General features: G+C 38.8%; 1 protein-coding gene across 7 annotated transcripts in view; it reads left to right on the top strand.

Annotated features, from left to right (window-relative positions):
- MYO5A (myosin VA) overlaps positions 1 to 14,992 on the top strand; it is a 192,368-nt gene that overhangs the window by 117,482 nt on the left and 59,894 nt on the right. For all 7 annotated transcript variants that reach the window (XM_030318158.1, XM_030318162.1, XM_030318163.1 and 4 more), the window contains exons 13-20: positions 2,012 to 2,137; positions 3,385 to 3,468; positions 6,971 to 7,132; positions 8,609 to 8,706; positions 10,644 to 10,730; positions 10,818 to 10,926; positions 13,235 to 13,446; positions 14,328 to 14,484. In XM_030318158.1, the coding sequence (XP_030174018.1) occupies positions 2,012 to 2,137; positions 3,385 to 3,468; positions 6,971 to 7,132; positions 8,609 to 8,706; positions 10,644 to 10,730; positions 10,818 to 10,926; positions 13,235 to 13,446; positions 14,328 to 14,484 (1,035 nt within the window). The remainder of the gene's footprint in view (positions 1 to 2,011; positions 2,138 to 3,384; positions 3,469 to 6,970; positions 7,133 to 8,608; positions 8,707 to 10,643; positions 10,731 to 10,817; positions 10,927 to 13,234; positions 13,447 to 14,327; positions 14,485 to 14,992) is intronic.

Below are 14,992 nucleotides of genomic sequence, written 5' to 3' on the forward strand. Positions count from 1 at the left end.
ATTAGTATACCATGAGGTGCCACCGTGGCAAGTGGGGGAGGGGGGTGTCACCCTAGCTTGCATTTTGAAGAGTCACTAGGCCCAAATGGTTCTAACTACAATTGAAACTTGGAGAATTTCCTTTCTCTTTTCAGCTGCTTCTAAGTTGTGTGAAAAATTAACATTAGACATAACTACTACCCAGTGTTAGCCACTTCTGTTTTCAGTATGCTTATATTTGGTATTTTTGTTCAGTGGTATGACATATTTCAAGAAATGCAAGAAATTGTACAAAAGATATTCTGAATAATAGTCCTAAATATCTGTGATTTAAAAATTGACTGCTTATTCTTTATTACTGACAGATATGGTAGAAAGGGAGTTTTAGCTTTAATATTTATAGACACAATATACTGGGAAAATAATGGATCTCCAGCTTTACTACTGAGTGATCTTAGACAAATAACCTATCCTTTCTCTTAACTCCTCTGTAGTTTGTATGCCATAAGTTACAACTTACCATAGATTGGTTCTCCTAAGCATCCAGATTTCCTACAACATTAAGAATGAATATGATGCTCAGTTTCACTTGAAATTTAAAAAATGCAAATGAGGGGCGCCTGGGTGGCTCAGTCGGTTGGGCGTCCGACTTCAGCTCAGGTCACGATCTCGCGGTCCGTGAGTTCAAGCCCCGCGTCGGGCTCTGGGCTGATGGCTCAGAGCCTGGAGCCTGCTTCCGATTCTGTGTCTCCCTCTCTCTCTGCCCCTCCCCCGTTCATGCTCTGTGTCTCTCTGTCTCAAAAATAAATAAACGTTAAAAAAATTTTTTTTAATAAAAAATGCAAAGGAAAACAAAAATGGGATACTGCTTTTTACCTATAAGATAGGCGAGTTTATTTTTTACTTATTTTTTTAACGTTTATTTATTTTTGACACAGAGAGACTCAGAGCATGAATGGGGGAGGGTCAGAGAGAGAGGGAGACACAGAATCTGAAACAGGCTCCAGGCTATGAGCAGTCAGTGCAGAGCCCGACGCGGGGCTCAAACTCACGGACTGCGAGCTCATGACCTGAGCCGAAGTCAGACACTTAACCAACTGAGCCACCCAGGCGCCACAAGATAGGCGAGTTTAAATTTGATAATACCTTTCACTTGATAATACCAAATGAATGTTTATTGCATCTATACTCTTGAGGAAGGGCACGAGTTAATACAACATAGTTTTGAGGAAAGTTGACAATATTTATCAAAACTATAAGCACATGTACCTTTTGACTCAACAGTGGAACTGTTGGGAGTTCACACTATGGGTATGCTTGCAAAAGTATCAAAGGTATACATGTGAAAGAAGTAATGGTGACCATTTTATAATAATAAAAAAAAAAGAATAACAACCTGGTGGCCATAAATACAAGAATGCTATCATTAAGAAAAAAATGCAAGGAGCTTATAGAATGATCCTATTTGTGTGCATGCCTTTAGTCAAAAAGAAAAAAGTTGGTGCAAATGATGAGAGATCACTCTTCATTTTATACCTTTCTGAATTATATAAATATTTCACTCTGTGCAGCTGTTAAGAACTTAAAAAAAAATACATGATATGGGACACCTGGCAGGCTCAGTCAGTAGAGCACATGACTCTTGATCTCGGGGTCATGAGTTCAAACCCCACGTTGGGCGTATAGCTTACTTAAAAAAAATACGTGAAATCATAGTAGTTCATCTTTTATTTGTCAGGCTTTTGTTGTGTTAAAAACAGAATATTTATTTGATTATTCCTGGTATAGGCAGATGGAGTTGCCCAAAGATTGGGCTGACTCACCCGTGGGAAGGTCTCAATCAATGCTTTTCATTAGTAATTGATTTTGGCATCTAAATGAAAAATGTGGAAGGAATGAGTTCCTAATTGAATATAAAAGTTGTTGGAAAAGCAAAAAAATGCTCTCTTGGTTAATGCATGAGAAGAATCTCATAACAATATTCACCTTGGCTGTTGTTGGTTTTCTTTCTTCTTAACTCCTCTAAATGTAGATGCCTAAAGGTACAGATGACACTTGGGCCCAAAAATTGTACAACACACATTTGAACAAATGTGCACTCTTTGAAAAGCCCCGTCTGTCAAACAAAGCTTTCATCATCCAACATTTTGCTGACAAAGTAAGGAAGCTTTATTATCTTTTTTCTTTCTGAATACTTAAGTTCAAAGAGGAAAAAAATCAATAGTCAAGCGATACCAATTTTTTCTTTGCTGAAGTTTGCGTTCTTTAGGACCTTATAGGAAATGTGTTGCTTTGTCAGTTTTCCTTTCCTTCAACCTAGATGGAATTATATCATGAAATAAATATGAGTCTACAATCCTGTATATTTCTGCAAACTAAGGAACTCTGAAAGTTAAAAAATCTTTTCATCATTTATTTCTTGGCTAAACCTGATCTGTGACCTGAACTAACATGAGGTTATATATAGTATTTATTTATCCCAGTAAGGCTGGATATTTATGTACTTCAATGTAGAAATGTTAATGTGTTTGATTACAGATTGCTGCCTCAGATTGCTGAAAAATTTGGAGGGGTCAGAATAGAGCCTGTGGACTTGTGTCCCCCTCTGTGTTTGAGTCAGTCGGTCCTTGCTGACAGTGCACGCAGACTCGCTGCTTCACAAGTTCAGTAGTGTACCTAGAAAATCAAGAGCCATGAGACTAATTTATATTTCAAGGAAGTGTAAATAGGCATTGGGGGTAAGCTCTCTGGGGTCTCCTTCAGGAATTGAAGACCTTCTGAATCTCCTTAATCCTCTCTGGAAGCCTAAGAATGTGACTTTAGGTCACCTAAGGGCTTTGCGGTATTGGCTGGGGAGCACCCTGAGTGGTAGATGCCTGAAGTAGTTGGCGATTTGGAAGCAGGAACAGTCCCTTCTCGAGTAGTTCCACTTACCAGTCACATCGTATTTACCCAGCCTCCACCTCAGCTCTCAGTCAGGCAGCCATTTGTTCCTTCTGATCTCTCTCCCAATTTAATCTCTTCTCTCCCAAGAGGACTACCCTTCCTGGATGGTGATCTCAGTCATAAGAAAATACATTGGGTTAGCCTTGGAAGAGCCCTTTTCAGCCAGCATGGGAGATGAGAGTCAACTTCTTATGAGTCTCATTACCCATGAATTGGGAAGATCTATTAGACCACAATTAATCAGTACTACCACTGTTCCCTAGGAAAAACAGTATTTGAGGAGTTTTACTCTAGAGTTCACGTACTTCTTCCCAAGAATGGTACTGATTTCTTAGAATAAAACCGATTCCAGTTTGCTGAGAGCCAGTCATATAGCCTGAGCTAAAAAACATTTTTGTTGTCGATGACAATAATATCTGTTCAAAAGTTCTGTTAAGGAGATTTTGCATGTGTTTTCAGGTGGAATACCAGTGTGAAGGCTTTCTGGAAAAGAATAAAGACACTGTTTTTGAAGAACAAATTAAAGTTCTGAAATCAAGCAAGGTAATTATGTATATACATGTAACTATGTATATACTGTCTCTAATCGCTAATAATCTTAAAGTGTTAAGTAATAAAACATTAGATTTTTATTTTTTTAAGTTTATTTTTTTAATTTATTTTGAGAGAGAGAGAGAGAGCAAACAGGGGAGGGGCAGAGAGCAAGGGAGACAGAATCCCAAGCAGGCTTCCCGCTATCAGTGCAGAGCCCGATGTGGGCCTCAGACTCACAAACCATGAGATCATGACCTGAGCCAAAATTGAGAGTCGGATATTTAACTGACTGGGCCACCTAGGCGCCCTGAAACATTAGCCTTTTAACAATAATGATGATTTTTCTAACAGAATCAGCTTTACTGTGAGTTTTTAATTTATCAAATACATAACACTTAGTGTGTGTCAGGTCTTGTTTTAAATGCCTTAGAAATGTTAACTCATGTAATTTTTATAATGAGGTGATATTATCATCACTCCCATTTTACAGATGAGGGAACGGAGGCACAGAGATTTCATAGCTAGTAAGTTTTCAAGTCAAATTAAAACATAAGCTGTCTGGCTGAGTCTGTGCTCTTGACCATTACGCAATGTTGTCTTTCAGTTGTATGTGAAATTGCTTTCTCCACACTGGTTCTAGATTCTCTTATGCCATTGTGAGAGACTATGAGAGAAAACAGGGGTTTTTTTTTGCTGTATCATTTTAAAAGGCTGCTCTGGAAACATGGCCTTAAGCACTCCATCCAGATGGAGATTGACTTTAGATCTCGGAATACAGTTGCAAGTGTGGCCCAGAGTACTTTCAAATTATTTTCTATAGGCATATATACTAGAAAGAGTGCTTTCTGGTTAGAAATGAATATTCCTGATTGCAGAGAATGTGATGACTGCAGTTGATTGGTTATTAGGTTGGTCTCAACCTCCACTCTTTGACTCTCTCTTCAGGAAAAGTTGGGGAGGAGAACACTGCTCACTTTCATCCTGGGGAGCAAACCAGGAAGCCAGTTACTTAGTTCAGCAAAATGAATATTCAATTGCTCAGTAAACAAACAAACAAACAAAAACTAAAATTATTCATGTGAATCATTCTAGACTATTGACTGGCACTTTTGTTTTCCTAGTTTATTCTAAGAGAGACTTTTTAAGTTCAGTGGAATATTCTGTAAACATTTTTACTCTTGTTTTTAGAATTAAAACTTTTACTTTCAATTATTTTGATAATAGAAAGATCATGTAAAGACTAAATTCCAGTTTTAATCCCCAGAAAAGTAATGACATTAAGTAAAAGTCAGTTTTTCACTTATAAGCACTGGGTATTAATGCTTTATAACTTATAGGACTGATGTATAAGAGAAAAATCTTTCACAGTGCCTTTCCCTGAATATTTTTCAGTTAGATTATAAATCATTTCTATTTATGAATAGTGATAAAAACCATGAAATTCTTGTATTAACTACTCTGCCTAGGTAATTTAGCTTAAGTGGAACATTCACAGGCACCTGTAATTAGTTGTAGCTTTATTCTGACTAACTTTTCTGATTGGCTAGTGGATCCTTAATTATCAGAAGATAGCCATGCATTCTGAGGGGTTGTTTGGAGGGACTCCAGTCTATATAGCATTGTTGCACTTGGAGTTGGGAGATGGTGTATGATACACATAGCTTGGGTTTGCAAATCAAAACTGTTAGGAACTCTTATTTTACCCCTTTGGAACACAACTTTGGCACTGTAATACAAGATAGTGGTACAACATGTTTTCCTGTTTATAGACAACCAAACTAGAATGTATTACTTATTTTGTAAAGCAAAGGATACATTCATTTGTGTAGCAAACAGCCATTATTGATATGTTTTATATAACAATTTCTTTTATACATCATGAGTTATTTCCTAAATTACCCTTATGATTAATATGCACATCAGGAGCAAATGAAATTTTATGATTTTTTTTTAATGTTTGTATTTATTTTTGAAGGAGAGAGTGAGACAGAGCATGAGTGGGGGAGGAACAGAGAGAGAGGGAGACACAGAATCTGAAGCAGGCTCCAGGCTCTGAGCTGTCAGTACAGAACTGTGAGATCATGACCTGAGCCGAAGTCGGACGCTCAACCGACTGAGCCACCCAGGCGCCCCATGATTTTGTTTTTTAATGAAACGGCTCTCCTAAGAAAATTATTTTTTCGGCAGATATGCCAAAATTTTAGACAAATAATTGGTAGTTGCAATTATAATTTGAAGGATTTACTTTATGTGGAATATGGCACTCTTTAAAAGATACCTACATATATCAAGATTTTCTTGTGGATTAGTTTGAAGTCTCTTTTATTCCATAAAATTTCTCCCAACCATATTGACTAATACCATCCATCCACTTGTTAAGTGCCAGATCTTTTTTTTTAAATATTTGTTTATTTTTGGGAGAGTACAAGTGGAGAAGGGATGGGGGATGAGGGGGAACAGAGGATCTGATAGGCTAACATCAGCGAGCCTGATGTGGGGCTTGAACTCATGACCTGAGATCATGACCTGAGCTGAAGTTGGATGCTCAACCAACTGAGCCATCCAGACGCCCCATGCTAGATCTTTTTTTTTTTTTTTTTTTTTTTTCAACGTTTATTTATTTTTGGGACAGAGAGAGACAGAGCATGAACGGGGGAGGGGCAGAGAGAGAGGGAGACACAGAATCGGAAACAGGCTCCAGGCTCTGAGCCATCAGCCCAGAGCCTGATGCGGGGCTCGAACTCCCGGACCGCGAGATCGTGACCTGGCTGAAGTCGGACGCTTAACCGACTGCGCCACCCAGGCTCCCCGTAGATCTTTTAACAGTCTTTCATAGTGCTAACCTGGTACAACACAAGATTGATTGCAGGAATTATGCAATCAAGTTATCAATCCCTTGAAAACAAATATAAAAGGTTACAGGACAAGGACAGGGCTTTTAACTTTTTTCCTTATAATCTATGCTATTTTCTAAAATTTATTATTAATTCATGATTATTTTTGAATCTTATGATATTAAAAAACTAGTTCATCACACCCTTCTTGCTGAGATCTCCAGTGATTTTTTTTTTTTAAGCTGGTGCTTACCATTTGAATTAATAGACAGTTGAAACATGATGATAAAACATTTTGTGGAGCTGGGACTTTATTGAAAGATAGGACTTTCAATTAGTATTTTGCTCATAAAATAATTAAAGATGAGTAATATGTTTATAGTGGCCATTTCCTGTAGATTAGGATTTCAAGTGTTACTGGAGTAGTTTTGATTTTGTTTCCCCCAAACATGGTCATAGAATCGTTGCTTTTTCCCCCTATATTTTTGTAGCATTTGCGTCACCTTCTTCTGTCTTTAGCTCCTAACACAGATATTGATTATATTTGAAATGGGACTCTCAAAGGAGTTACTTAAGGAAGGGAATCACTGTGGATTCCAAGTCTTCAACATTGTTTTGTGAAGGTTTACATTTGTGTTTATTTAGAGTGTAATTTTCTTTTATTGTTTCTGACTCAGTTTAAGATGCTACCAGAACTATTTCAAGATGATGAGAAGGCCATCAGTCCAACCTCAGCCACCTCGTCAGGGCGCACGCCCCTCACCCGCACTCCTGCAAAACTGACCAAAGGTAGACCAGGCCAGACAGCCAAAGAGCACAAGAAAACAGTGGGGCACCAGGTGAGTTCAGGGAGCTGCCACTGCAGGGCTCCTTCCCCTCACGCTTAGCTGAAGTCTCAGATCTTCTTCTGTTAGCACCCCAGAGGAGGTGAAGAGAGACTAGAGCTTTTACTGTGAGAACATGTAAAACTCCTCCTGCTCCTCTCCACCCAGGCTTAGACCCATGACTGTTTAAGCCTTTCCCCAAATAATTTTCTCTAGGTCTTCATTCTGGTAGTGCATATCCTCCCTCACAGACCACTGCTGCCTTTTGTTTGTCCTCTGGTTCTTTCCTCTCTGGATTTGTACAGAGCACCGGCTCCCTCAGCGCAGGAGCAGAAGCCTCTCCTTTTTTTTGATGTTCTCGGCTCTGTGGGGAATAGGAGATATTACTCACATACGTAGTGTCTGGACAAAGCTGGGTGCTCTGGATGGGAAGCCAGTCAGCTTGCTTTCCTGTGTGGGGGGCCCTATGCCCAGGTAAAATAAGAAACAGGGACTGAGACAGGACCACAGCTTCCAGGCTTGACCCTGTGTCCCTAATGGTAACTCCAAACTGGCTATACGCCCCCATCCTCCTGCTCACTTCCTGTGCTCTTGTAAGTCCCCTGCTTCTTTATTAGTATCTTGCAGCAGAATTTCCACTATACGTAATTAAATGGATTTATCATTCTTAAAGAAAAGTTATATTTTTAGTCAAAACTCCAAGTTCACAACAAAAAGCTACAGAAGCGTGTGTTCAAGGGGTGGGGGTAGGGGTGAACTCTAATGGAAATGATGGACTTTGGGTGAATAATTTGTCAAAGCAGATTCATCAGTTGTAACAAATATACCACTCTGATGAGAACACTGATAATGGGGGAGGCTGTACCTGTGTGGGGGCAGGAGATATATGGAAAATGCATATAACTTTTTTTTTTTTTAAGAGAGAGAGAGTGTGTGTATGTGCAAGTGAGTGAAGGGCAGAGAGGGAGAGAGAGAAAATCCCACGAGGGGCAGAGAGAGAGAGAGATTTGGGGCTTACCTGAAGTGGGGCTCGTGTTTTTACTCAAAGCGGGGCTCACCTGAAGTGGTGCATGAGCTCACCCGTTACAGGACTCGAACTCACAAACTGTAATATTGTGACCTGAGCCAAAGTCAGATGCTTAACCAACTGAGCCACTCAGGCACCCACATCCTTGTATCTTCTATTTAATTTTGCTATGAACATAAAACTGCTCTAAGAAAATAAGTCTGTAAAAAAGGAGTGGCAGGGAAAAGTGGTGGGAGGAGAACAAATGTATATTAGTAGAATAAGCCTGTATAAATGGCAGAGTTTAAGCAAATCTTAACCTAAAGCCCTGTATTAAATAGTAGCAGCCCCCCTTTGAGGCTGGATCAAATTCATAGGTGGCAAAATCATCTCCCATAGTGTCATTAAAATTTTTTTAATTGTTTTATATCATCATTGATTTTGACAAAACCTTGATGTCCCTTTCTGTTCTGTTTTCCATGCAGTTCCGAAACTCCCTTCACCTGCTTATGGAGACCCTCAATGCCACTACCCCTCACTATGTGCGCTGTATTAAGCCCAATGACTTCAAGTTCCCATTCACGTAAGTATTTCCCAACTACTAAATTAAAAAGGGTTCACCTCCCATAAGGATTTCCATACCAACAGAAGGAAAAAAATATTTGGGTAAATTTTGTTTGTTTTTGTTTTTTAGTTTTTGTTTCCCTTTGAGAATACGATAACAAATTAGCGGTAAATCAGCCGGTGGTCTTTTAAAGATTTTAGAAGTTGAGGTCAACCAAGCATTCCTAGTTCTACCTTCTGTTTTGAATTTATTTTAGTTCAAGATCTTTCTGGGCTTTTGTTAATTTGGGCATTAGTTAACTCCAGAGCTGGATTGGATAAGACTGCGTTGGTGAATGTTCACAGTTCTCTCTGCTACTTTTCAACTGTTGACGACATCAGAGAATGTCTACTATTACCAAATGTCTCATCCTACACAAATACCATGTATAAGGGAGAAGTTTTTTTTCTTTTTCCAAAAATGTAAATATTTATTTCTCTAATTTTGAAAGTAATGCATGTGCATTGCAAAAACAGTTTTTAAGAAATATAAAATAGGATAAAAACAATCGAAAAAACATTCATTATACCCTGAGAGATAACTGGTATTAACTCACATAGATCCTTCTTGACCAACCAACATCCCTTCCTTCTCTGCTCTGAGTGTGTGTGTGACAGACAGAGACAGAGACTAAGAGGTAGAATGAGAAAGAGAGACAGTAATAAAAGGAAGCAACTTGTGCTGTAATTGCTGTTTTGTATCTGCTTTTAACTTAATATGGATATTTTACATGTTAGAAAGTAAAAATCCGTATTATCATTTTAATGACTACATAGTATCTCATTGTATAAACATACTATCATTTATTTAAATTATTCCTCTTGATGACCATTTAAGTTATTCCAGCGATGCTACAATAAATATATTTTGCCAAACATTCTTGTATATTTGCCTGATTATCTTCTTAGGATAATATATTTCCAGAAGTGGAGTTTCTGGGTCATAGATTAGGCACATTTACCAAAGGTTGTAATAATTCCCACTCCCACCCTATAATGTATGAGTGCTCATTTTCCTACATCCTGTCGATCCTGTCCTCTGAGATTCTGCCTTAGATGCAGGGCAGTTCTGAATGGTGCCGAGAAGCCCTTTCTGGAGGAAATGGGAGGCAGGAAAAGCTGCCACATCCAGGGCCACTCTCCTGGACAAACCTAGGGGTGTTACTTTCTATCAGCCAACCCCATCTCCCACCACCAACAGAATGCTTGACAAGACAGCACAGCAGGAGGCTCGGATAGGGTACTCCAGGTTTAACTGGGGGTCTACAAAGAGTGATCATCCAGCAGGAAGCAGGCCTCGCTACTTCCTCTTCTAGTGTCAGTTTAATGTTACACGCCAGTTAACGGCATGAGTAAATATGAGTAAAATAAACATAACATATATAAGATACAATACAAAATAAAAATATTTCTCCTTGATGCGGACACTATAAATGCACACACAAAGTTGAATAGCTTTTAGAACACCACTATATTTTTTTAAATAATTAAATAGGGCATATTTAATTTGTTCCTCTTAGAGAAATCTCCAGAGCTGGCCAGTCTTTATTCCAGGTAGGTGTATAGAGTGAGCTAAGGAATTAAGAAAACAGCTCATCAGGCCAAGCCATTTAATGAGTATAGGCAAAATAGAGAGGGGCTTGGGGTTTTTAAAAATATGCTCAGTGGTATTCTTATGGGTCTGTGGTATGAGCTACAGATAATGTTTACAGCTCTTAATCTTTCCTGCTGATTGTCTCCTCCCCACTGTCATACAGAGTTTTCCCTGTTGATCACTGCTCCAACTTTGGAATGTTTTCTTTTCTAATTTATCCATTTGATTCTTTACAAAAGAATTTATTCTCTGGACTGAGGGGAGTACTTTGTGGCTATAACCAGGCTTCTTTGTGTATTACTGATGCTCACTTTTACACATAGGTTTGATGAGAAGAGGGCGGTGCAGCAACTGAGAGCGTGTGGTGTCCTGGAAACCATCCGCATCAGTGCAGCAGGCTTCCCCTCACGGTGAGCGTGGCAGTTTTCAAATATAAGGAATCCTATGGGAGACATTCTTACCTCTTTAAATAAGCTGATGTGAGTTTCTTTACGTAGGTGGACTTACCAAGAATTTTTCAGTCGCTACCGTGTCCTAATGAAGCAAAAGGATGTGCTGAGTGACAGAAAGCAAACATGCAAGAATGTATTAGAGAAACTGATAGCGGTAAGAAAGATTTTCACTTAACTTTATCTGAACAGGTATTGGCCAAAGGCCTTGTGATTGTAACATTTGAATGCCCTGGGAAATACCACTAATCCAGATTATTTGGGGGTGAGAAGGTGGGGGGCACACTGTCTTAGAGGTCGAGGCTCATTGTGTTTAGGATGCTAGCCCTAGTGAGGGTGATGGTCTACTATCAGGAAACAGAATGAGGCCTGGACCCAGACTTGAGACACATATGTTTTAGAGTTTGATCATTATCAGTAAAAGTTTACCTCGTACTTACTTATGGAAGATAAAAGACCAGGTACTGTGTGATTAAAAAAAAACTAAGTCTTGTCCTAAGGCAACATAGTCTGTCTCGGAAATTCATTCATTTTAAGGTAAGTATAATATGCCTAGTGTCTATCAAATACTAAAGAAATCAGAGGAAGGCAAAGCACATCCCACGTGTGCTATGGGAAGGAGGAACAATTTCATGGAAGATGCGTGTTTTGGTCAGGCCCAGAAGAATTGGTAAGATTGTATAAAAGTAGAAGGATATTCTACTAGGGACAAGTGTGAAGGAGTAGGAAAGCATAGAAATTGCTCAGAAAATGGCAAAATGTATTCATTTTGCTATATAAGATTGGTGTATGGCACAGTAGGGAAATGGTTAAGAAATGTAGGTTGGTGTTTGAAAAGTCTTGTATGCCAACCTAGGGAGTTCTCAAATTTCAGAATACATCAAAGTCATCTGGAAGGCTTGTCAAAATACAGATTTCTGGGCCCCATCTCACAGAATTTTTTATTCAGTGGGTGTGGAATGAGCGCAATAATACGCATTTCTAACAAGTTCCCAGGTGATGCTGATGCTGGTCTGAGGACTCCATTTTGAGAACCAGTGATCTAATTCATGAAGAATTTAAGATTCATGAGAGGTTTTCTTAGAAAATATTTTCACTTGTTTGACACTAATTTGGATGGATTACCTAACTTTGAGGTAATTAGTCCTAATTATTAACTATTAGCTAAATGTAATATCTTGTCTTTGGTAATAAAACCTTTTTTTTTTTTTTTTTTTTTTTTTTTTTTTTTGAGGAGCTAAGGCCACTATCTTTGTAATGTATAATAATCATGTTTTTTGAGTTTGGACCAACTCCTTTCTATCATGGGTTCAGAAGGGAACAGAGAGCAGAAGGTAGGGATAGTTCTCCACCTCATCACCCAGACCATGCCAGGCCTGGTTCAGGGCTCTACAGGGTGGTTTGACAGAGGAGGCTATATGGTAGAAGAGAGCAGGGGTGTGGTGGGGGAAGCTGAGATGAGATGGGGCAGGGTGGGGGGTGGGGAGAGGAACCACCTTCTAGCTCTGTTTAAGCTGTTTAGGTCTCCAGCTGGGCTTCCTATGTAAACTTTTGTGATTTAAATTGAAATAATTTTACATGTTTTACGTATATGTGGAGATTTCTGATTTTGCGGGTTCATGTGCAAGATGGATAGGAGATACTTATTTACCCTGAAAAGTAGTTTTCTTTGTTTTCCCTTAGAATTGCAGATCATGGTAGTGATTATTATAAATAAATCCCACTCTTCCTTTGACATGAGCATAGTTAATAACCTGCTTCCTTCTAGATAAAGTGGATCAGAATGCAATAGGCCAAAAATAGCATGCATATCTTGTAATCCAAAGTCAATGAGCAATATAAGTGATTATGGTTTTGTAAAAGGAGTTTTGAAATTTGTAGAAGGATTTTAGATACATGTGTAGGATTGTGTTTGTTTATTTTTCGATTCTGTTGATAAAAGCAACAGATAACTGTTGAAAACTTAACTCTTGATATGAATATGCAAAATTTTTTGTTCGATTCTAATTTTGTGTGCACGGCTTCCTGCCTTTTTCTTCATGCTGGTGTTTTTGTCCCTTCAGCTTTCTCATGGAACATACAGCCTGATGTAAAACTTACAGCCTGAGTCAGTCAGAGGGAGTGTCAGCATCTCCATTTCCTTGAGATATTTAAAATGCAAACATGCAAATAATAGCTGCCTATAACTCACAACCAAGTTTTTGGCCTCTGATAATAATTCCAGGTAGAATTATTCTGGAAAATAACTCTTAAACTGCAGTTTTCCTTACAGTCCCTTCTATTTGCTCAACTTACATAGGATAAAAAATCTGGCTCCATTAGTTAATTATGATGTAGCCCAAGTTTTAGCTACTAGCTTCATCCCTTTACTGATTCTGCTTTTAGATATATTTTTTCTCTTTTAAAAGTTCACTTACATGGTCATCATTTCTACTTCTGAGTATACAATTTCTTCCAAAAAATAGGACAAGGACAAATACCAGTTTGGTAAGACAAAGATCTTTTTCCGTGCTGGTCAAGTAGCCTATCTAGAAAAATTGAGGGCGGACAAGCTGAGGGCTGCCTGCATCCGGATCCAGAAGACCATCCGAGGGTGGCTGCTGCGGAAGAAGTACCTGCGCATGCGGAAGGCGGCCATCATTGTGCAGAGATATGTGCGGGGCTACCAGGCCCGATGGTAGGTCTCTCGGCGCCTGTCCACCCTGACTCAGGTCCCCTGGCATTGGAGAGCTCATTGTCCAACTGAGGACAGTTTTGAGTGGTCTTCCCATTTGAGAAGGCAATGCCTCACCTCTTCTTAGTTTCAAAGAATAACAGGTTGACTCACAAGACAGTAAATAGAATAAAATTTCACTCACCCTTATGAATGATGTAGATTCATCTTCAAAAAAATTACAAATTACTGCCTACTCATGTCCCCAGTATTTTTTATACTTTGTACTTTTATGTGAGCTTGAAGAAGTCATCTTTAAAATAATCATGAATATGTGCTTGTTAATAATGATTCCATTGAGGAGTTTTTAGGAGCAATTAACTGAGGAGATCTGGAGGAGAATGACACTTCAGTGTGATTACATATGAGGATAATTTTAATTTAGGACTGTCAGTAGGAATGAATTAATGATGAAGAATTTATGCCCAAACAGATAGATTAGGGATAAATAGACACATTAGCAATGGCACTTCTAAGAAAGCTGGTGGTAAGTAAGCATGGGATGACTGTGGACAGCCAGTTGGCTATGTAAAAGGGACAATATGCACCGTTCTAGAAAGAGCAAACCTTTTTCAGCTTCACTTTCTTTATTGTAATGTCAGGTAATGTGGGACATCCTACTTTTCTGGGTTAGGGAAGGCTCAAATCAGATAATGAGTGCAAAAATATTTGGGGGAGCTATAAGTTGCTATACAAATATAAGTGATTTAACATGTACATTATTAGAACAATGACAATGGAGGTACTACTTATTATGCTGAAGATATTGGTGCTTTAAGTCTCTACAAAACTTTTTCCTGGGTTTGTCTGATTACTGACAACATACTGCTCTTTTCTTTGGCCAGCTATGCTAAGTTCCTGCGCAGAACCAAGGCAGCAACCATCATTCAGAAATACTGGCGCATGTACATAGTCCGCAGGAGATACAAGATAAAACGAATGGCCACTATTGTTCTTCAGTCTTATTTGCGAGGCTACTTGGCCAGAAATAGGTACCGCAAGGTGAGGCGTTATTTCCAACTTTGTTTATTCATTCCATGAACATTAATCAAATTCTACGTCTGTATAGAATACCACGGGGGTTCCTGTGGACATAGAAACTGAAGGGAGACAACCAACAATTGAAATATATTTTTAAATATTAAATAAGTACATATATTTATTAACAGGATAGTGGATAAATTACTTCCTTTTCCCCCTTTTATCTTTGTAATTTAAACAAAAAGTGTATTAGTTTCCTATGGCTGCTGTAATAAATCACCAACAACTTGGTGTCTTACAAAAACAGGAATTTATTCTCTCAGAGTTCTGAGGCCAAAAGTCTAAAATTGGTATCAATGGACCAAAAACCAAGATGTCAGCAGGGCTGTACTCTCTCCAGAAGCTCTAGGAGAGAATCTGTCTCTTGCCTCTTCCAGCTTTTGCCAAGTGGCCGCTGGTGTCCCTTGTGTTTGTGACTATGTCACGAAAGCCTCTGCCTCCATCCGCACATTATCTTCTCCTCTGTGTG

This window comes from Lynx canadensis, chromosome B3 (genome assembly GCF_007474595.2).
Source record: "Lynx canadensis isolate LIC74 chromosome B3, mLynCan4.pri.v2, whole genome shotgun sequence".
Classification (NCBI taxonomy): Eukaryota; Metazoa; Chordata; class Mammalia; order Carnivora; family Felidae; genus Lynx; species Lynx canadensis.